Here is a 23,074-nt window from a genome sequence, read left to right as displayed (position 1 = left end):
TTATAACTTCTATGAAATTTGTTTAAAATATTGCTGACTTTTAAAATCTTTTGTTTTCCAGGTAAAATTAAACTTGTTTCTCTAAAACTACAATTAGTAATTTGGTAAATTACACCTTGTAAATAGAACTGAAGCATTTACTTCTCTTCTCTACTTGATCCTTCCAGAATTCACAAACTCTTAATGAGCACTTTTACTTTCATGGCAATGTGGTTATTTGTGTAAGTTGAGTAAAAAACTGTTCTCTTTATAACAGGACACAATTGGAAAATGGTGTTTATTACCAATAGTTTGACTGGAATGTGATGTTTGAGAGAAATGCTTAGACTTAGATATGACCAGACAGCGTTAGGGAGTTAAGATTGACTTAGGAAGCCAATAAAAACCCTTGGAAAGATTCACCTGGTGCCTTGCTTACATGGTTCCCAGCAGCCTTACCATGTGGGTAACGAATATCACTTCTTGGCAAATGCAGGAACCTTGAGATATTTTGGTAATAATATCAACAAAATGAGAGGAAAAACACTCTAATGTCTTGCTAGTGTGAGTAAGTAGGCTCACTCTTTCTAGAAGGTGATTTGTTATGCATTAGGTCAGGCAGGAGCAGGTAGTTTGTGCAGCAGGAACAAGCCATCCCCATGGGCTTATGGCAAATATCAACATGCTCACACGACACGGGCACTGAAGACGGGCTGCAGGTCCTTTCCATGTTATTTTCAGAAAGAAAGAAAGAAAAGAAAGGAAAGAAAGGGAAGAAAGGGAAAGAAAAAGAAAGAGAAAGAGCGAGAGAGAAAGAGAAAGAGCGAGAGAGAAAGAGAAAGAGAAAGAGAGAAAGAGAAAGAGAAAGAGAAAGAGAAAGAGAGAAAGAGAAAGAGAAAGAGAAAGAGAAAGAGAAAGAGAAAGAGAAAGAGAAAGAGAAAGAGAAAGAGAAAGAGAAAGAGAAAGAGAAAGAGAAAGAGATGAGCTCCCCAAACTTACAGCTTCTACGGGCAGCATCTGATGGCAAGCCCTTGCCTCAGCTTTTCTGACCTTGAGAGGCCTATTAAATTCAGTCTGAAAATTCCTTATGAAAGATTCCAGCAAAGCAGATTTAGAAATGCCAATATGGCTAATTAGTATTCTTGCTGAACTTATACAAATAATCAGGCCAAGTTTATTAAAACTAGACTTATTTTGAAAATAGGTTCATCTTAATTTGGATTTCTTTGGTAAAAATAGGGGTGATTTGAGAGATGAAAATGGTATTTCAACAGAAATTATAATACGCCTTTGTGGATATTAGGTTCTAGTGCAGTTCATCGTCATTTGAGTTTTATTTTCTACTTGAAAACTGGACTGGATCCTGGATTCTTCTAGTTGTCTCCAATATCTATTTACAACTCTCCAAACATGTTTCCAATTTTTCTGCCATCTTTTGACTCAGAGTCATTGAGAAGTAAAATGCAACTCCTTTCCAAAGCTATGCAAGCCAAAGATGGACAACTTGACACAAAATTCAGGAAACTGCCACAACAGCTCATGTTTCAACAGTCTCAGTGACTAATGCTCTCTGTAACCCAGGCAGAGTTTACCTGAGCACCTGATGACCTCATTGGACATTTCAAACTACAAAGGCTCCCAGCCTCACATCTAGACATCTCAGCTGACAGCCTCACAAACTCAGAAGCTGGTTTATAATTTGCTTTGATTATCAATCTTTGTCTTTCTTTTGTTTTCACAGACATAGCTTTTATTAAATACCCGATATTAGGGAATTTAACCTGTACATTCAGCTGTTTGGCCTGTTCTGCTACGTAAGCTCTAAGATTCTAACTAACAACTTTAGAGTCCTTGGCATGTGTGTTCTCAGACAATAAAATTTCTTTAGATTACTACCTGGCAATAGAATGAGGAGTCTCTGCAGTGGCTACTATGATGTGCTACACCTGCACTAACACCTCTGGGGGAGCTGAGACTCATAAAAATAGAATCATACAGAAGGCTACTTAGCTACAAGATGTGAGAAAAACAGACCTGTTAGACTATCCGTTTCCCTGGCTACCTCCTGAAATGAGAGGCCTCCTTCCTGGGTTATTACAGGGATGCACACTATTGATAACCTTTATCACATTATGTTTTCTGTTAGAGGCTGTATTTTTATTTTTTGCTAAGTATCTCATCTTTAGAAAAGCAGGGATCCCAGGGGAAAAAGCAAACGTCATGACAGGATAAAGTACTCACAGTAACCAGGAACTAAATAATTTTTTAAAATTTTTATTGATTTTAGAGAAAGGAATGGAGAGGAAGGGAAAGAGAAGAGAGAGGGGAGGGGAGGGGAGGGAAGGGACATTGATTTATTGTTTCACTTATTATGTGTTCATTGGTCAATTCTTGTATCTGACTGGGGAGTGAACCTGCAATATTGGCATATCAAGACAACACTCAAACCAACTGAGCTACCTGACCAGTTTTTCTGCCATCCAAACAATCAGCTCCCAGCATGCACCCAAACTCCTAACCCAAAATGTCTTTTGATTTTTCCCCAATCTATAACCAAAACACCACTGGGGAGTTGGGGCTTCTGAGCATTAGCTTCCTGTTCTGGGTGGCACCATTCATAATAAGATAGCTAATACTTCTCCAGTGTCCATCAATTCTCAGTGTTTAGTGTTTGATTCTGCCAATGCTGGGTGGGAGAACTCTTTCTGTTCTGTAATACAACATCCATGTTAAATGACTGCATTAGATCAGTCATTTTCAACCAACGTGTCCCAAGAATTTTTTGTGTGTGCTACTAATAAAATAGGAATTTATTTTCAAAACATGCAATAGCTATTTACTCAGGGACACTGACTTCTTTTCCCTTAGATTGTGAAACAAAAAAAAAAAAATGACAACAGCCAACACAACAACAGTGGTCCAGTATGAATAAATAAAAATTATATTTGTTTTTTTATCAGACCCACAAAAATACATTTTTGGTATGCTGCAGAATTTTAGTAATCAGTTTATGTGGGCCATGAGATGAAAAAGGTTGAAAATTGCTGCATTAGATCAATATCACCATAAACACTCGCCTGCCATTCTGGTTACACACGCTAATGAATTTATTTGCAGAGCTCAACATCTAAACTTTAGGATTCACCTATTGCTTTATCCAGCAAAACTTTCATTTAGAATGGAAGGACAGATAAAGTGCTTCTCAGATAAGGTCAAGTTCAAGGAGTTCATCATCACCTAGCCCTTATTATATGAAATGCTAAAGGGACTTATATAAGAAAAAGATGAAAAATATTAACAGTGAAAGGACAGGAAACACACAGTTATTAACAACCACACCTAAAACAAAAGCAAACCAAGAAGACAGCTAGATCAGGAGTGGAACCATAGAAATGAAGAACACATGGAGGATTAGAAACAGAGGGGTGGGAGGGGGAGAAGGCACAGAAAATAGCATAGATGGTAGGTAGAAAATAGATAGGGGGGAGGGCGAGAATAGTAGGGGAAATATAGAATCTAATGAACTTGAGACACGTGGTTATAAACTAAGGGGGGGAGAATGGTGGGGGAGGGAGTGTGCAGGTGGAGGGGAATGAAGGGGGGAAATAGAACAACTATAATGGTATAATCAATAAAATATATTAAAAAAATAAATAAATAAACTTTAGGATTCATCTTAATAGAGAATACAAACTTTACCACCAAGAGCTCAGTTTAGGGTGTGTTTTCCCTTTTCTTTTTTCCTCCCCAAAACAAACAAACAAACAACAGAAGAGGAAGAGAACTTTGTCAGCGAAACCTTAGACTTTAAGCTGGTAGTTACCAAGTAAGGGGGTCAAGGAATTAACTGCAGACACACAAGCAGCTTAGAGGAAGCAGAGGCATTTTAACTCTTTGGCACTACACTAAAGGAGGAGGAGATGAGTGTTTAAAGAGAATTTAGGTTAGCTGGAGGAAAGGGAAATGAAAAAAAATTGCTTCTTAAGGTACATAAGCAACTCCTTTCCATGATAAACTGATGCTTTTAAAGGAATATCTTAAGTGCTAGGAGGTATAGGAAGTAAATGAGCATCTCAAGTATAAAAAGCACTCCTGTCTATAAAATAGTCTTTGTTGAAAAGCCCTCAGAAATGATTCTCTAAAGGAGAATAGAGAATCTCACTCTTTCCCCTGGTTAATTGCTGGGGCAGAGGCTTAAGCTACACCTAGTTTCCACCAAGGACAGGCGGGCAGCTGCCAGGGATTCCAGTGAGCCCCAAAGGGCAGGCAGGCCTCAAGGAGTCTGACTGCTGAGATTTGGTGAAAAAACCAGGAGACCTGAATTTCTCCAGAAAGGCATATCATTCTGAAAAAAGGCAGAGAGAGACACAAAGAGAAAGAACACTCAGTGAACTTTACTGATGATTACAAAAAACAAAGTAATACTTATATCTTTCATTTATTTTTAGTTACATTATATGAATTGTTTGGTGTTATTTGCAATTAAACAGTCCCAAATCATGAGGCTTAACAACGGTGACTTAAAGAAATATAACCACTGACATTCTCATAAGCAATGAAATAAATAACCCACTTTCCTCTCTTCCAAAGTCAATTTCTGAAAGAGTTGTTTTACAAGCACTGATTCAACTTCATTATCCTCCATTCATTCCTCATTTCTCTGCAGTTTGGTTTCTTCCATTCTATTTCCACTAAAAGTATTCTCCAAAATCTGCTTGGCTTCCTTTTTACTAAAGCAACACTTTCTCAGTACTTATCTTACCTGACATTTGCATGTACTGTGTAGTTTATGACGTGTGTTTATATGAAAAAAATTTTTTGGTTTATCTGAAATTCAATTTTTTCCCTGAAATTCAAATTTAACCGGGCATCCTGCTATTTATCTGGCAACCCTATTCCTAACTAGGTCTCCCCCTTTTATGCATTTTTCACACTTCTGTCACAGTGATTTTTCACTCATGAAAAAATGATCATGTCATTCTTGTGCTTCAAAGATACAGGCAACTTCCTGTGTACTTAGAATAAAGTACAGTTGACTCTTGAACAATGTGGGGGTTGGGGTGCTGATCTCACACAGTCAAAAATCTGCATATAAACTTTTGACTCCTGCAAAACTTAGCTGTCCCCCAGTATCCACAGGGGTTTGGTTTCAGGACCTCTACAGATACCAAAATCTGAGGATGCTCAAGTCCCCTGCATAAAATAGCATATGTAGATATATATATATATTCAGCCCTCCACACCCATGAACTCCCAACCATGGGCAGAACAGGCACCAACTGAAAAAAGACCACATGTAAGTGAACAAGCACAGTTCAAACCTGCGTTGCTCAAGGGTTAGCTGTATATACTTAATAAATCTGGCATGATTTCCTTTTCGCTACCCCCATTTCACTTCACCATGTTCTCCAGTCACTTTCAGATTCCTCACATGTCATATTCTTTATTTCCTCCTGGAATTCATACAAACACCTGCCTTTGTCAGAGCACACTTTGTAAGATACCTCATTCTACTTGAATGGCTAACTCCTAGCCATCTGGTCCAACTGGATATCCTCGTTTGATGCACTCACATATTAGTAATGAGTAAAAAGATTTTGAAAGAGATTAAATGTGTTGCCCAAATTCACAGCTACTTAGTGTTCAAACAAAAACAAAAACAGAGGCATTGATTCACCCATCCAGGTAATACATGATCTCACCAGTCAACCTACCATACCATCTTCTCCCAGGAAAGCAGTGGACAATTGAAGTCAAATAGAGATCACCTGCCGTTAGAGAACATCATAGGCAAGACTTTGTACACTGAGTCACTAGTGTCTAGAAGCAGCTTTTCTCAATGGAAGTGTCAGCAATGATATTTTCATTACATTTTCAAATTCCAATCTTAGAAATATGAAATTGTGAATGTTAAGATAATTTGGGGGTTTCTCTCTCCCTCCTGCCCACTCTCTCTCTTGCACACACACAACATGCACACACACACAAACAGGTACAACAGATGAAAAGAAAAGAGAATTCATTTTTAAAATACAAAAGTAAACTAGATAGATGATTTAATTAAAACAGTAGAACTCAAATCAGAATCTGTTAAATGCTGAAATGCTAGAGCAGATAATGATGGAAAGGTATAAAACTTAAAAAAAGATTTTATAAAAAGAAGGACTTTGATAATTTTTTTGAGATGTATAAAGTGCTGTTCCATCTGAGTAGAAGTCTGCCAATGTTCAACAATTAATTCTTAAATAGGCATGGTATTTAATATGATTTCCTAGTTTACACTCTATAAAATGTCCCAATTAAAACAGACAGTTTACTGGCCTCAGCCCCAAAGACATGAAATGAGGATGAAAGAATATGTGAAATGTATACAACGCCCTGGTGTAAACACGTGGAGATGCACGGAGCAGTGAACCCATCAGACACTGCTGGGAGGCTCAGGCTCAGGACAGACAGGAGGGTTCCAGCCTGTTGAGAGAGGGCAGGTCTGTATACACGGCTGACGCAATGAGGTAGCAGTGCTAAGGAAATAAGATAATTTTCAGCTGAGATGGTTTTTGTAGCTGGTTGATACAGCAGAAACAGATGGCCATACATTGTTTTGGGGCTAATGGTGAGGTCTCTGGTTTAACATAATTAAGATGAACTGTTTCCACTGGCTCATTTCTCCATGAAAATGCTTCTTTGAGTGTCTTCAAGTAAATCATGAGGATTAAAGAAAATTTTCAAATAATTGTTTTTTTTAAAGTTTCATATAAATAAACAGTAAAAAGACTTCAGAGATTAAGAAATTGCTGACATAATCCTTTAATTGCAAGTAAATCAGATGTACTAAGTCTGGAACTGGGGTCCAGTGACAGGTATTGAGACAGATGCACGTGTGTGGGTGCACACGTCTGTCCCCGCCATAGTTAACATAACGAGAATGGTATGTGCAACATCAATGTAACCTGGCAGCCAAGGAGAATGGACTGAAGTGTGCATGTATGAACAATGACAACTTCACTATACTAATCAGTGGGGGCAGTAGACACTGTTCAGTGAGCATGTGTACTGTGTGGCCTTCACATTCAAAATGACTGAGTGAGTAGAGTAAAGAATATGCATCAAATTTTGTATTGAGCTTGAACATTCCTCTGTGGAAACTATTTGGATGATTCAGAAGTCTGCAGCTATGGGCAACTGGTGACTGGCAGCTTCATCACAACGTGCCTGCTCATGCATCACATCTCATGCAGAGGTTTGTGAGGAAACATCAAATCACTCAGGTAACTTCAGCCCCCTTACAGCCCAGATTTGGTGCCCTGTAACCTCTGGCTTTTCCCAGAACTAAAATCACCTTTGAAAGGGAAGAGATTTCAGACCGTCAATGAGATTCAGGAAAATACAACAGGGCAAAGTGGGAGAGCTGTGTGAGGTCCCAAGATGATACTTTGAAGGGGACTGAGGCATCATTGTCCTATGTACGGCATTTCTCGTATCTTCTTCAATAAATGTCTGTATTTTTCATATTACATGGCTGATTACCTTCTGGATAGACTATATAAATATGTGAGTGTGTGTATGTATATATATTTTTTCTTCTTCGAAATGGCATTTTTCAATCTTTTTGGTCCCTGAAACTTTCAAAGTGTATAAAGTTAAAAAAAAAAGAAATAAAACCTGAAACACCCAAAATAAAACATAGGAAAGAGTACCTAGTTTGGAATGTCACTTTTTAAAAGTGGCTCTCTCCTTTCCAAAACCGCCAGCTGTTTAAGTTCAATGTCCTGCTGCCACCCTCACTCCCCAAAATATCCCTTGAAATAAAACAAGGAAGGAAAATCTGAACAATTTCAAAGAGAAATCAGCCATTGTTTTTATTTAGGGATGGAAGAAGGACCACATTTATCACATAGTCCAACAGAATTTAGGTTAGTGAGAGAATTTGCCACAGAAAAAGAGGCTTAATTGGGAATTATGACTCTTTCTGTAGCAGGTCCTTCATACTCACTCCTCCATCACTAATACACCCCACAAACAATCAAGGTCACATTTGCTACCAGAAAAAGGACTTTGTGTTGGCCAGCCTCTGGAAGCCAATAGCAGACCTTGACAGTGATGTCTAGCAAGGTTAGAGGAGCATGATCCATCTCCATTTGCTTGACAAGGACAGCATCTCAGGCCATGGCGAGGAAGCACAGGTTGCCTGCTCTCACCGCTCCAGTGGGCAGCACCTACTATCAAATGACCAGGCATCTGACAATGGCCCCAGAGAGACAATGATGCCTTATCTTCTGGAATTCAAGGAACTCCAGCCCATAAACCGAAATAATTGCTGAGTGGGCACCACTCACTGACCCATGTCTGAGTAAAGCCCTTCCAGAGGGTGCAGGGTCCTTCACCCATAGTCAAAGAGAAGTGACATGGCCATTTCGGTGGCAGGGGAGCCTTCTGTTTGGGTTCTCCATAGCAAATAAAGACACATCATAATAGCATGGCACCCAGCATGCGGAGCCTACTAGACATGAGAAGACAACAGCAAACAAAGTAGGGCTTTGGTACTGCCTATTTTTGATGGAAGGTATTTACAGTTTATGCTCTTCCCACATAATTTTAGATCTGAGAATCCAAGCTCAATCATGCTTTTAAAAAGAAATGGAAAGGGCCTTAGAAGTGGGGCGGGGCGGGGGGGGATACAATCCATACATTTCTGAAGAAGCTTTTACATAAGTTGTTTCAGAGCTATGTGCCTGAGCAAACAACACCAGGCTAAATGTCATCCTACAAATCCCCAGTGAACTTGAGTTTTAAATCTTATTTCTTGTACAGAACACCTACAGTGTTCCAGGTCTTACAGAGAAAACTAGAATGCAGAGAATGAACTGTTGATTACTCTGTGTGTGTGTGTACATGTATATAGACAGACAGATAAAGGGAGGGACCCCCCCCAAAATGGAATTATCTTCTGGAGGGCAGGCCCCTTGTGTCTCTCTCTCTCTCTCTCTCACACACACACACACATGTAAAATAGATGAAGAGAAGAAGTACAGGCTTCCCCTGCTAGGTGAGTGTTCTAGAAACCCATCTGCATCCGTGTACTCCCTGGCGTTGTTGTGAGAGGTTGTGTTGGCTTCAGTGAGTTTTTTTGAAGTCTCTTTTCAATGTGTTTGCCCATTTCATGATGGGTGATTTACGAGTGTACCTGCCCACACTGTGCTGAGTGTTCAGCAGTTTTTGACCAAAAACTGCATGAACCCCATGCCCCACCCTCCCTATTCACCTGATCTTCCCGAGTAACTTTTTTAGTTTCTCTGGATGAAAAACTTCCTCAAGGGGAAATGTTTTGCCAATGTGGAAGAGGTGAAACAAAAAAAACAGCAGAAGCACAAAAAGGCATCAAAATTGTTCAAAAACGAGTTCAAAAACTGTTCTGAGCAGTGGGAAAATGTCTTGATAGGTGCAGTGCATCAAGCAGAGAGTACTTTGAAGGTGACCGAAGTCTAAATATGTAAAAATAAACACACATTTTTTATAAATAAATTCCAGTTTTGGGGGGGGGTCCCCACAAATTACCAACTTAATGATTCTCTCTTGCAAATCTGTAAGTTTCACCGCAAATATTGAAACAAAATGAGAACTGGAAACAAGAATACAGAAAAAGACAGAGAAAGGGGGAAACAAATGATAAAATAAAGACAGATGTGCTCTGATAAAGACCACTAGCTAAATCCCTATATATTTTCAGGAGAGAATGAAAACATTATTGTAAAGAAGAGACAAAATAGTTTTTCCAATTCCATTAACCAGTCAATCAACCAAAAGACAAAATTCATTAGCCATAGAGCCTATCTCATGGAAGTTGTCTTCATCACATTAAAGCAATAACTAATTATCCGTAGATTTTTACATGTATAGAGCACTGCAAATTAGAGGATGCAAGTTTGTTTTTCTGCATAGACAAGTTGATCATCAATCTTCTTACCTTAATGTTTCTTAGATGGAAGGGCGCGTCAAGAGAAAGCGTGTTTTAAAATTACAATTCAGAAAGATGAGACAGAGAATAGATGCTAAGGGATCTGCAATTCATGATACTGGGACACACGAGATGTCCTCAGTAGTCTACCCACAGGAAATGTGTGCCTTTGAGCAGCACATAGAGTCTAACAAAAGAAGCCTCTGTTATTTTTATGTAACCTAGGGAGATCAGGTTTAAAATCGGACTAAGCTTAAATTTCCTCCATTTGTCCCTCATCAAACCTTGCACTCTTAAGATGGACCTCTTTTTAAGACATGAAGAAGTAGAAAATGCCTAAGCTACAGTGTGAAAGGTGACCCCTGGATAAATCATTAAAAACACACACTTTAATTGGACAGAGAGTAACTACCAAACTCTTCACAAGAATCCCTCAGTACAGGGATCTCCAGCCTCTGGGCCATGAACAGATAACAGTCTGGGATGGTTAGGAACAGGGCCGCACAGCAGGAGGTGACCTTGAATGTAACACACTTGAATCAACCTGAAACCACATCTCCCCATTCCCTGGTCCATGGAAAAATTGTCTTCCACGAAACTGGTCCCTGGTGCCAAAAAGGTTGGGGACCGCTGCCTTAGTAGGAAACAGTGCCATTTGCTATAATGATTTAAGGTTTACGAAATTAATTTTATAGACAGTCAACTTCTCTTCTTTAAATCTCTTTCTACCAGTGCTTATGTCCCGATAATCAAGTTTCCAAAGGAATGTATTCATATTCTTTAGTCTCCTTTGAAATCCGGGGCTGCCTACCTAGCGTGTTTCACTGTGGCAACTTTGACTTAACCCACGGCAGCACTGACATCCCTGCAGGGCACAGCAGCGCTTCAGGTCTTGATTAGCTTGACTTTCTTCCTAAACCAATATTATTATGGTTTAGAGCAAAAAGTATAAAGCAGACTCTGAGACAGCTACTTAAGGATTATATAGAAAGTTAATTTGAGAAGAAAATTATTGACCTTAGCAAAACTTAATAAACAGTAACCTCATTTAAAATAGTCAGGGAGCTAGAAGAGACAACTGCCTTGCACTTCCAGCCTAGTATTCCTGCTGCTGCTGCTGCTGACAATGGCGGGGGAAATGAGGATGGCTCCAACAGTTACTGAGTTTTACTTTGTGTGATTACTCAATCACCACAAGTTTATCAGAGAGGTGCAACTGCAACTTCATTTTACAAAGGAAGAAACTGAGGTTTAGAGGAGTTAATGATGCACAAATTACTAAAATGAAGATCCAGGTTTCAAAGGCCAATCTGTTGGGTTCTATCACTGATGATATTAATCATGTATTATACAGCTGATACACTGAGAATTTGATGGCAACAATAGCTTTATCATCCACAGAAGCTGGTGGTAAGGATATGTGTGCTAAAGTTACCAATCATTTACTGGTCATTTGTACATCTCCCTAAGAGGATAATACTTAGAATTCCAACTATATCCCAGTTTGTCTTGCTACTCATATCACATGACATCATCCCAGCTACTTCCTACTTGTATCCCCTCTTTCACAGAGCTGACCGAAGAAATCAAGACATTGAGGTAGTTGCTAATTATGTCATTTTACTCATTTAATAAATATTTATTAATATGTCACGCACTGTTCTAGGTGCTAAGGAGAAAGGAATGAGCAGGAGAGACACGATACCAGACCTAACTGATCTACTATTTACCTTTCACTTGGAGTCTATGAAACTCAGATACTTAAAATAAGCCCTCCTTTATTTCTGCACAAGTGTGCACAGATTTTTGTTTCTTGCAAGTAAACATACTTTAATTAAGATGGGTTATTAGAGATGAAGCTGGCAAACCAAAGTCGTTAGGGTCAGAGTCAAATCCTTGGAGTTGGTTGGCAGGCGACAGCAGGGAGGAGGGTACTGGCACCTCCCAGGATGGGAAGTTGACAGTCTGTGGGCTGCGGCAGCCAAGCTCATAATTAAGGCGTTATCTTAAATCACCTGGGAACGCGTTCTCACTAAGAGTGAAGTTTTGGAGGACTATGTCATGCTACCATTGATCACTTTTTAAAAATGAAGGATATGAGTCATGTGAAAGCTTTTAACAACACTGGGCAACTTAAAATGAAAATGAGCAAACTCTCTCTGGTCCTTGCTATAGCATGCAGCTCCAGAATCTAAGAAAACAGAATCACCATGAGGCTCCATGTAATTCCCTCTGTCTACAGCTGGATAGCTGAGTGAAGTAAAAATCTAGTGCATAGATCAATCTTTCAAGTTATGAATCAGCACACCAGCTGTCTTCATCATTTTACCTTGTTTCCTTGATAAAGGCAAGGGTATTGAGAGAAGTCGTGGAGCCCTGATTCCCCAGCCTTCCCTCAAACGCTCTCCACTGCATCCTCCTTGCTGTAAGAGGAGCACTCGGCTCTTCTATGTTCTGTCTTTTATTGAATCCTGTCTTGTAACTAGGACCTAAACAACATGGGCTCGAGGGTGACATGGAAAATAAGAGGAGGGAAGAAAAGAACTGAATTATATCCAGAAGGAAATGCAAGAGTTTTTTAGGGAGTCTCAGCAAAAACAGAGAAGACATGTGGATATGCATGCTGCACTACTCATTCAAGGACGACTAAACATAATCTTGACTGACAAATTAATTACCATAGGCACTTCAGTACAGAAGCTTGATGTGATGTCCTAGCTAGTAGTTACTTTAATAGTTTGCTCAGTTGACTGGTGCAGATTTGAGTTTAGGACTGGCTTAGCTGTTATTTAAGGCCAGAACTCCTTTTGCATGATCCAAACTTCAAAGGCTGCAAGAAAAGAATGATAGTATGGATCTGTCACATATGCTTTCCGTATGTTGCTCACCAGGGTCCTGAGGACTCTCTTCTCTCCCTCACATCAGGAACAGATTGGTAAAGGAATGCCTGAAGCCCTAAGAGAGACTCTCATGGGGAGTGACCAAAGGTGGAGTATTAACTGTATGGAATTGGAGAGTCTAGGATCACTGAGCTCAAATAATGCAGAAAATCAAAATAAGAGTACAGTTATCCCAATTGGTAGTTGTTCGGGCCTTAGTACTTACAGTTCAGAAAGACTGTTTATAAAGATTCATCAGTTCATAAGTTCCAGTGGCAAAATCGTAAGCAAGCTGTTTAAGATTTGCCTGATTAGCATTGGCTAAAACATCTCACACCTGAGGCAAGGGAAGCCTGCTATACCACGAAGGGACTTGCAGCCATTGATTTTTGTGTATACAGAAAGGTGGAAATGCTCAAACTTTTCAGGAACTCCTGGGTCCTGAATCTGGACCAAAATGAATTCTTTAGGGATGTGGAAAGCTTTCTGACCTTTCAGCTGGAGTAGGGGCTTATGGAAGTTCAGTAATAATGGTGTTCTGCCACTATCTTATATCATAGTAGGCTCAATAAGATCATGCTACTCCCAAGCTGTCTCCCTGCATCCTGAGTTCAGGCAGATTCTCACTGCTTTCCTGACCTGTAAAGTGAAGTTATTATGGTAAGAATGGTGGAACACAAGGCTTTGGAGCCCTTACATCTTTCCAAAGTAGTAAACTTAGGCCGGATCAACTAGATCATCAAAGAACTGAGACAGTTTGGCAAGATGCATCCTATTGCTTTTCTGTTCAAGGACCCAGTTTATTCTGTGCAAAAGAATAATGATCCTGGGAAATGATGGATTACACTAAATTTAAATAGGTACAATTGCTGCTTCACTTCTTGTACCCAAATGTGCTCTGGATTTGGCCTAATGATGGTATATTTTTAATATACCAATCTTATAAATAATTTAGAAATCTGAGAACATAACTAAAAACTGAAAATATTTAACATTATAAACCATGAAAGAGTAGAGTGTGAAGAAAATAAGAAAACACACAAAACATATGGATAAATGAGAATTATAATAAATATCATTTCCATGGCTGTTCACAAATGATTTTATGTATATTAGTTGTTTGACTTTGTAACAATACTGTGAGACAAATAGAGCAGTGAGTAGTATTTCTAGTTTATTGATGGATTCAGGGAGGTTAAATGAGTTAAGTCATTCACTCCCATGGCTTAAATTACCACACAGAAATGTGTCAAAGGTCCCAAATCATCTCAATGGATGATTACTGCAACAGTCTTAAACTGGTGTCTGAGGCTCCTGATAAATTGCAGAGTACCCTCTAAACACGCAAATGTAATAAAATCATTCTCTTACTTAAAATCTATAGTATCTTACTTTGTCTCCAGCCTCCAGCATGGTATTCTGTACAGAGTAGGGACTCTGCATATACTTGTTGAATAACCAAAGAGATTACTGAATTAATGCTATTAACAAGCAGCTGAGCTAGAATATGAACCTAGACCTCCTTCATATAGATTATATACAAAGAGGAAGCTTAGGAAATGACAGCTCCAAACACAGACTGAAAAATCTACTGCATGAATGATGGAGTAGTCCAAGTTTGATTAAGGAGCTAATAAGCATTAAGCTAGCAAGACTTGCTAGTATTTAAAATCCAAGCTCCAGCACTCTGACATCCAAAACCAGATACAAGACAAACAAATGAAGATGTACAATGAAATTCATGCAAAGCAGAAGTTGTCAGAGGTCACTGTCAATTCTGAAGTGAACAAAATATTTTCATCTTATCTGAATTTCTAATAACATTCACCTTAAGGGTTCGGTAGCCTGCCAGGAAGAATTATCTGAGAGCCTGTTAGGGAATGGTGCCCTAAGCAGTAGTTTCCATCTCTGGTGAACTGTAGAGCTAACTTGCTAAAGCACAAAGCTCAAAATTAGAAAATCATCAGTTCTGGAACATATCTTTTGAAATAACCACAGAAGTTAGACAACAACCAAGAAGAAAAACTGAATTTCTTATAGCAAATATTAGGGCATCTCCAACTCTAACTGATTCACAAACTATAGACAAAGGTTTGAGTAGTCTGCAAAAGACCTTCTGAGAGCTGCTTATTATTTATTAACTGCTGCTGCTGATAATAATAATAAGAGAAACCACTCCTTACTGCAAATGCTTACTGCACTTATTTCATGGCTTGACAGAAACATGAAATAAACCCTTTAATGGGCCCATCTCTGAGCCCATCTCTGTGCTATTAGGTATTATTATTATTCCTACTTCATAAATGGGTCTGGCTGTGACACACGGTCGTACTAAAAGTAAGTGGTACCTTGACTCTCTCTTGTCTAGCTGCCTCTAAAACCCATGTTCTAGATGACACACTATACTAGCTGAATCTCTCAGGCTCACGGGAATGCATATACTTTTTCTATATATTTGGGATTTAAGAAAGTAGCAGCCCAGGTTTCAGAGTCAAACACTCAAGGAACATTCACATTCTATCTTGTCCAGAGTTTGATTTCTTTTGGGACCTATGAAGTTCTTCCAAGGACTCACAGACAATAGGGAAAATACCTCATGCACACACCACTGGGTAGAAAGATGTAAGTGTTAATTATCTTGTCATTTGGGGCTGCTTTTATACGCCTCTGTATAGTTACTTGAATCTTATGTATCATTTCTTTAAGATTTTTTATAGACCACTGAGCATCTAAAAGAAAAAAATGAGGGGGGTGGTATAGCAAAAGACAGAATAGAATTCTTCTTTTAAAGTAAAATAAATGTCCATGGAAAGTTTCTTGACAGACAAATTACTGCCAATTAGAAATGAAACATTGAATTCTAAATCAATGAAACTTAGTGGCTCCACAATATATCAGGAAAAAAGCACAGTGGCAATACAGTTATGGGAGGCGCTGCCATGCCGTACACATGTTAGCTGTGAGCTAATCCTGCCTGAAAGGCTGTGACAAGTAGGGAACAGCTTTTCAGACAAGATACTGGCTCTTTGCAACCCCATCTGCAAGGTTAACAAACTCAATTATGTTTCCACCTTTTCATTAAATAATCTTCCCACCTCTTAGTCTTAACTGGAAGCTGTCTCTCTAATAAGGATGCCAATTCAACTATCATTCTCTCAAGTAGAAGCTGCTCATTCTTCCATGCAAAATGTAATTCAGAATTGGGCCATATGATGGGCATTTTCCTTCCTCATCAGTGCTTCTCCCAGACCATCACTCCCTCTCCTCAAGGCCCATATATTTAGCTTTATCACCCTCTGTCTCTCTCTCTTTTTGTTCTATCAAAAATGTAGTCCCGCAGTCATTCCCTATCATTCATCAGAGTTTGTTGTTTAACCAAGGACATTTGCTGGTTGCCTAATCCAAAGTCCTTTTCTTCCTTTTCATCATACCAGAATGAAGTTCTACGCTTTCATCCAAACTCAACATCAAAAATCAATCTTGATTGGTCTAGCTAATCATTAGGTTTTTATTCTCCTGGTAAATAATTGGTTAAGACAAAGGGATGTAAAACAATCTTGGCCAGCTAGATGCATAGAATCTGGTAAATGGATTCTTGAAACAATTCTGTGGCTGCTGGATATTATTATGTCTGGATGTAATGCCTGGAATTGTACTTATTTCTGAATGATGGAATTATGGTGATTTTTATTTTCCCCCCAAAATTTTCCACAAAAAGCAGGTATGAGTTCTATAAAAAATAAAATTAAAAAAAACTTGAAAAGATATTCATTTATTCTGTTACAGGTCACAATAGAGTAATACAGAACTCATTTTCCCACTGCAGAAACAACTAGAAAACTGGAGGCTACGCCTGGCAGAATGGCTTCAGATACTAGACAACAGTCGATTCAGGACTGGGATCCTGGAAAGAGGGAAAGCAAATGAGGCGAGCACAGCAGGTTCCAGGCTAAGATGCAGAGGTGGCCAAGGGAGGGAACCCAAACAAAACACTCTCTTACTTTCAACTAGGCTTCCTAACTCATAAGCAGTCTGAGCTGAAAGTCAGAGACAGCGGTCCGGCATGCCAAGGCAACTAGGATTTGCAGGGCCAACTACCAGAGAGGACTCAGGAAAACTAGAGAAGTGTCCTGCTGAATATCTGGCAGAGCACTGATCTGTGTGAGCATGGGACAAAACCACCCACGGCTGGGGAAAGACCCATCAGAAAGGAACAGGCAGAATCATTTGTGGAGCTCTTACAGAGCTGAGAATACTTTGTGTTACCACCAAGCCAGAGCTGAAAGATCTCAAGGTACCTGGGCATGGCTCATTGTTCTTCAAATGGCACTGCTTTAGATTTGGGTTTACATAAGACCTAGACAAAAGACTGCTCTGAATCCACTATAAACTTAAAAGCAAGTCTTGAAAGGATCCAATCAATTCGAAGGAATGTAAATGCAGGTCAGAATAAAATTCAATACTATTTAAACCAATACAACAGAATACAGCACCAACAACATAAAATTTAAAGTGCCAGGCATCAGGGCTTCTCCCTGCGGCCTCTCCACAGGAGCTGGTTTGAGCCACCCCCAGTGCAGAGGCCTTCTAGCATTAGACTTTCGTGGAGCAGCTAACTAGCATTAGACCTTCGCGCAGCAGCTAGCAGAGGCTGCACTGCCTTTGATGACCTGTCAACAGAAGTCATAAGGCCACTTCTGCCAGATTCTGTTGGACATGATCAAGTCACAAGCTTTCCCAGATTCAAAGGAAGGGGAATAAGATGTCATTTCTTTTTATTTTTTCATTAAATTTTTATTGTATTTTTTTCATTACCTTTTACCCCCCTTCCCCAGCAATCACCACACTGTTGTCCATGTCTATGAGCCCATTTTCCTTTTTGCTCAATTCCTCTGTCCCCTAGCCTCTGTCTCTCGGCACCACACCTCCAACACTAAGATGTCATTTCTTAATGAGGTAATGGCAAGGGTAGAGAAAAACGTGGGAATGAACATGCTGTTGTTCATGTCTCTGAACAATGTAATCACACTGTGTATCTGTGGTGTGGACCTTCTGGTGACAAATTTTCTGAATTTTGTTTAGTTGCAAATGTCTTTATTTTATCTTCATTTTTGAAGGACATTTTTCCAACAACAAGTTTCAGATCACTAGGCTTTTTCGTTCTTTCAGTACTTTATAGATACTACTGTCTTGTAGTTCGCACTGTTTCTGATAAGCAGCAAGGAGTAACTCTTATCATTGCTCTCCGGTACGTAACATGTCTTTTCTTTTTTTGGTTGCTCTTAAAATTTTCTCTTTCTTTTTTATTAGAAATACAGCCATAATGTACCTGGGTGTAACTTTGTCTTTCCTGCTAAAGATCTGTTGAGCTTTTTGAGTCAGTAGATTAATACTTTTTACCAAACCTAAAAAAATTCAGCTATTAATCATGCATTATGCCCATCTGTTCTTTTAAATTATTACATATATTTTTATTCAGATCCTTAAAGGAACCTATTCCAAAAAGAAGCTATTTTCAACATTTGTGCTCTCAGTGGGTCTGTTTCTATTGCCTGTTTTTTTTATCCTGTTATGGATCACATTTTCCTGCTTCTTTACATGTCAGATTGTAGCTTTTTACTGTGAAATTGGGGCTGCTATGTGGTTGAGAGTCTGATTTTTTGTGTGTTTGTTCATCTTCAAGGACTACTGAGTTTTGTTTTGGCAGGCAGTTATTTTATTGGCAGATCACCTCTATCTTGTTGAGTCATGTAATTAGGCTTTGTTACGGTGAATCATGGGTAGCTCTTATTCTAGAGCTTAAGTCGCACTCTTAAAGTCTAACATCTGAGGTCTCACTGAATGCACAAGACCTAGCTGGTCTCTCCACTCTGATGGGTCAGAATTCCAGTGTCTCTGGGCACTCTCTAACCTCTGGCATTCCTATTCAGCTCCCAGGTCCTCAGTGGCCATTCTGTGCCACCTCACAAAGCTTCACCCTACACATAGCAACTCAGTTTCTGACCGTAGACTCACGGGCTCTCCAGTACAGATTTCTGGAGCCAGTTCTCTAAACAATTCCCTGTTCTCTAGTTTCTTGCCCAGACCCCAGCTGCCTCGCCAACCCCATCTGCCAATCTCTGTTTATCTGTGTAAAACACCGCTTTTTATTTGGGACCTGCTTTCCTGTGTGGCTCTTTGGATAATGCCTCCGGACAGAAAATGAGAGTGAATGACAAGCTTACCTTGTGCATGTCCCCTCTCTAAAGGATCACGACTTTGTGCAGTTGCTGTCCAATACGTGAAAAGAGTTGCTTCATACATTTTATTCAGTTTTACGATTGTTTATGGAATAAGGGTGACTTTGATAACTGTTATTCTGTGGTGGGTGGAACTGAAAATCTTCATTAATGGAGATTAACTTTATTAATCTTCATTAACTAATTAATTAAAATTAGCATAGCCAGTAAAATATTAATTTCCAGTCATCAATATCAACCAAGGGAAACCAATAAAGAGTGAAAATAAAAAGACAGGGCAGAAGTATTAGCAGACTCATGGAATTTTCCACTATTTTAGTTTTCTTCGAATCAGGAAAATTATTTTGAGTCACATCATTTGGGTTTCTTTTCATGTTTTGCTGACAGCACCGTGACCACCACAGCACCCGCCCTCCCTGCTTCTTCCTGCCCGTGGCCGGACTCTGTGTTCAACACCAAGTGAATGAATGATTCATGATGAGTCAGCTGAGCCAACAAGGACGCCCTGCTTTCCCCTCAACAAACACTCAATCTCCTGTCATCTTCAGTGTGGGAGGTGACCCTATACAACTGTATTCTGACCAATGAGACACACAGGTAAGTTTGTTAGCAGTCTCCTAAAAAGGTGTGTATTTTCTTAGTAAAAGGAATAGGTGAGACTGGCCTCTTTTTTCCAGTCTCTTCTCACTCTAATTCACATGAGGAGGGAAAGTCCACATGCTAAGTATGGAGGAGGAGAGGGAACCAAAGAGCCTGGTCCTTGGTGACATCAATGAGCAACTACATCAATTCAGAAACTCACCCCTCTGAGAAAAAAAAAAAAACTTACTTGTTTAAACCCCACTGTCTAAGATTTTCTGTTTCTACCTGTACTAGAAAGCATTTCTGACTGATAAATAAAACAATATTTGTCCCTTTAGACTAATGGGTTTGCAAATAACCTGTAAAAATAGCTTTAAAATAAAACATAAAACAAAAATGGTTGGGAACTACACTCTTGAAGTCTTCGAACTAATCAGATTTTCTTCAGTGTCCCTCTAGATTGAAAAATGCCTCGTGGCCAGGGGCCTCTGTGTTCTACATATGGGCCTAAGCAGTTCTGAGTGCTTAAATGAGCTTGCCGATAGACATTCTAGGCAACCTTTCAGTTATTCCTGTCATCTAGGTATTCTTTGACCTCATCAGAAACAAAGACCTCATAGATTTAGAACATTTTTTGCCCACAGAAGTGAGTATGCAGGCAAAACAAACAAGCAAAGGGATGGTCTGCTGCCTTACGTTCACATTCTCTGACATCCAGGTTGAACTGCTGTAACGCTCCCAGGGTGAGCTGCCTTACTTCAGCCTCCAGCAGAAGTTGCATCAGGGATGTGGCTAAATGCTTGCAAGCTGACATGCATGCTGTCTGAGCCACCTTTCCCTGAAACACAAGAATGTAAACCACCATGTTAGTGGATTGAAATGAAGTTCCAACAAAATTATTTTTTTAATTATGAATGTCTTTAAGGTTTTCATCATAATACCCTTAAATCCAAATCATATGGGAATTCATAGCGCCTGATGTCAATCACCTTAAATACTAGCCTCATCATCATCAGTCATGTAGCTATAACACTAAGCTAAAATTCATAAAGCCCAGCTACTTATTCAAGAAGTACTTTTTTCTGAATCAACAGAAAACAATAAACAATATTCAAAAGATTAAACCAATATAAAGTTTTTCCATAGAGAATAAATGTCAAACAGTCATTTCAAAGCAATCTTAATTTTTAAAAAACACCAATGTAAGCAATATTCCCTAACTTATCTAAGAAATCAAAGTCTTTACTGCTTAATGATTTAACACATATAAAGTGGAAAGAATGAAAAGGTTTTCCTGAAAAAAATTATTAAAAGGATGAATTTTGTTTTTTAAATAAACACTGAGGTTTATGAACATAAATTCTAAGCTAATTTTTCAAATATGATATTGAAAGCTTACTATATCCTTTAAAGTACTTCAACACTTTGTAATTACTAAATCACATCTTAGCCCCAGGTCTAAGTCACACATCGTAGACCGTCCAGAAAGCATCCAGCCATGTGCAGTGAGAAATGGAGATATGTATTGAAGAAGATACAAGAAACACTGCACATAGGACAATGAGTCTTCAGTCCCCTTCAAAGTAGACATGTTGGGACCTCACACAGTTCTCCCAATCACCATCCACTGGTCTATCATATTTTCCTGAATCTCACTGACAGTCTGAAATCTCTTCCTTTTCAAAGGTGATTTTAGTTTTGGGAAAAGCCAGAAGTCACAGGGTGCCAAATCTGGGTTGGACTGGGGCAGAGTCACTTGGGTGATTTTATGTTTCATACAAAAACTGCACAAGACATGATATATGAGTGGGCTCATTGTCATGATGAAGCTGCCAGTTACCAGTTTCCCATAGCTACAGCCTTCTGAATCATCCCAGTAGTTTCCATGGAGGAATGTTCAAGATTAATGCAAAGTTTAGTGCAGATATTTTTACTTCACTGAATTATTTTGAATGTTATGGCCACACAGTACACATGCGCAGTCAGCAGCGTCTACCACCCCCACTGACTACTACAGTGAAGTCATCATTGTTCACATATGTGAATTCCAGTCCACTCTCCTTGGCTGCCAGGTGATGTTAATGTTGTACAAACTGTTCTCATTATTTTTAAAATGGCTGGACTTTTTCAGGACAGACCTCGTATATCCACTTTCTTCAGATATACATGTATATCCTCTGTATTTCTGTTATTTACCATCACTATCTATTCTGAAAAACAGGGTGACATGTGTCTTAAAGAGTTTGAGTTCTCAAATTACTTAGTGGACCCGTCTTTTCTGAAACTGTGAAATACTTCAGCCATATGGGAAATTACATGGTGAACACTCATGTATCCACTAAGCACTGCAAACATAATTTAGGCCTCGCTTGACCTCTTTAATCATTTTCTTGCCTCTCCCCACAGGTGATCATTATTGGTGTTAGGTATACTATTTGTATTTTTAAAATACTATTATGATAGGTATGCATGTAGCAAGAAACAATATACTATATTATGTTTTGAAACTTTCCATAATCTCCTAGACATTTCCATAATCTCAAAAGGCATTTCCTTTTGCAACTTCCTTTTTTGGTTCAGTATCATAATGTGAAACTTTTACAAAGTAATGTGTGTGACTGAAGTTTATTTCTTTAATTATTCCACAGTATACCACAATGTATTTGTCCATTCTTCTGTTGGAGAAGTACCCAGTATTTTGCTGTGTATAATGTGCACCTACATTTTTTTGCACATTATACATGGGATTATTATATCCATGGCATGTAATCATTATACTCATGCATAATACGCATCCTTATTTTTCCCTCAAATTTTGGGCAAGAAAGTGCACACTGTTCGTGGCAAACACGGTAGGTTATTTCTATTTCTTATTTATTTATTTATTTATTTATTTATTTATTTATTGCTGTTAAAACTCAATAGGTCATGGTGTAATATAGATCTAGTAAAAATTCACGAAAATTCCAGATTCTCACTATGGTGTCTTTTTAAATGTTTTTTCCCATATATTTCACTGGGTCAGGGAGTATCTGACTCCTCCCACTAAAAGGGAGGTATCATCCATTGTTTCTTATAAAAAGACAAAAACACAATTTGGGCAAATGTGTAGAAATTTTACAAACTCCCTCAAAGAAATATAAAAAGCGCAGTATTTATTACTTTCGATTACTATGTACTTCAATTACAAAACCAAGTGCTATTCTTATACTAAATGCTGGCGAGTCGACATGAAGGGCTTCAAGAAAGGATCATCCCGTCAGACTTCCGCCAAGATGGAGGCATAGGTGGAAACACTGTGCCTTCTCCCACAACCAAGTTTGGATACAACAAAAGTTCTGGAGAACTAACACACACCCAGAGGCCAGAAAACCGAATTAGACGGAAGTCCGACAGCTACGAACCATTCAACGAGGATGGTAAGAGGTGGAGCCAGCAGC

The 23,074-nt window shown here is 39.0% G+C and overlaps 1 protein-coding gene across 5 annotated transcripts in view; it reads right to left on the bottom strand.

Moving 5' to 3' along the window:
* The window catches only part of EXOC6B (exocyst complex component 6B), a 584,426-nt gene that overhangs the window by 166,204 nt on the left and 395,148 nt on the right, over positions 1 to 23,074 (bottom strand). For all 5 annotated transcript variants that reach the window (XM_037048101.1, XM_037048102.1, XM_037048103.1 and 2 more), the window contains one exon: positions 20,331 to 20,472. In XM_037048101.1, coding sequence (XP_036903996.1) covers positions 20,331 to 20,472 — 142 coding nt within the window. The remainder of the gene's footprint in view (positions 1 to 20,330; positions 20,473 to 23,074) is intronic.

The sequence above is a fragment of the Sturnira hondurensis genome, unplaced genomic scaffold, assembly GCF_014824575.4.
Source record: "Sturnira hondurensis isolate 20B ecotype Veracruz unplaced genomic scaffold, ASM1482457v3 Scaffold0006413, whole genome shotgun sequence".
NCBI lineage: Eukaryota > Metazoa > Chordata > Mammalia > Chiroptera > Phyllostomidae > Sturnira > Sturnira hondurensis.
Note: the sequence above shows the minus strand (reverse complement) of the source record. Positions and strands in the feature narration are given on the sequence as shown.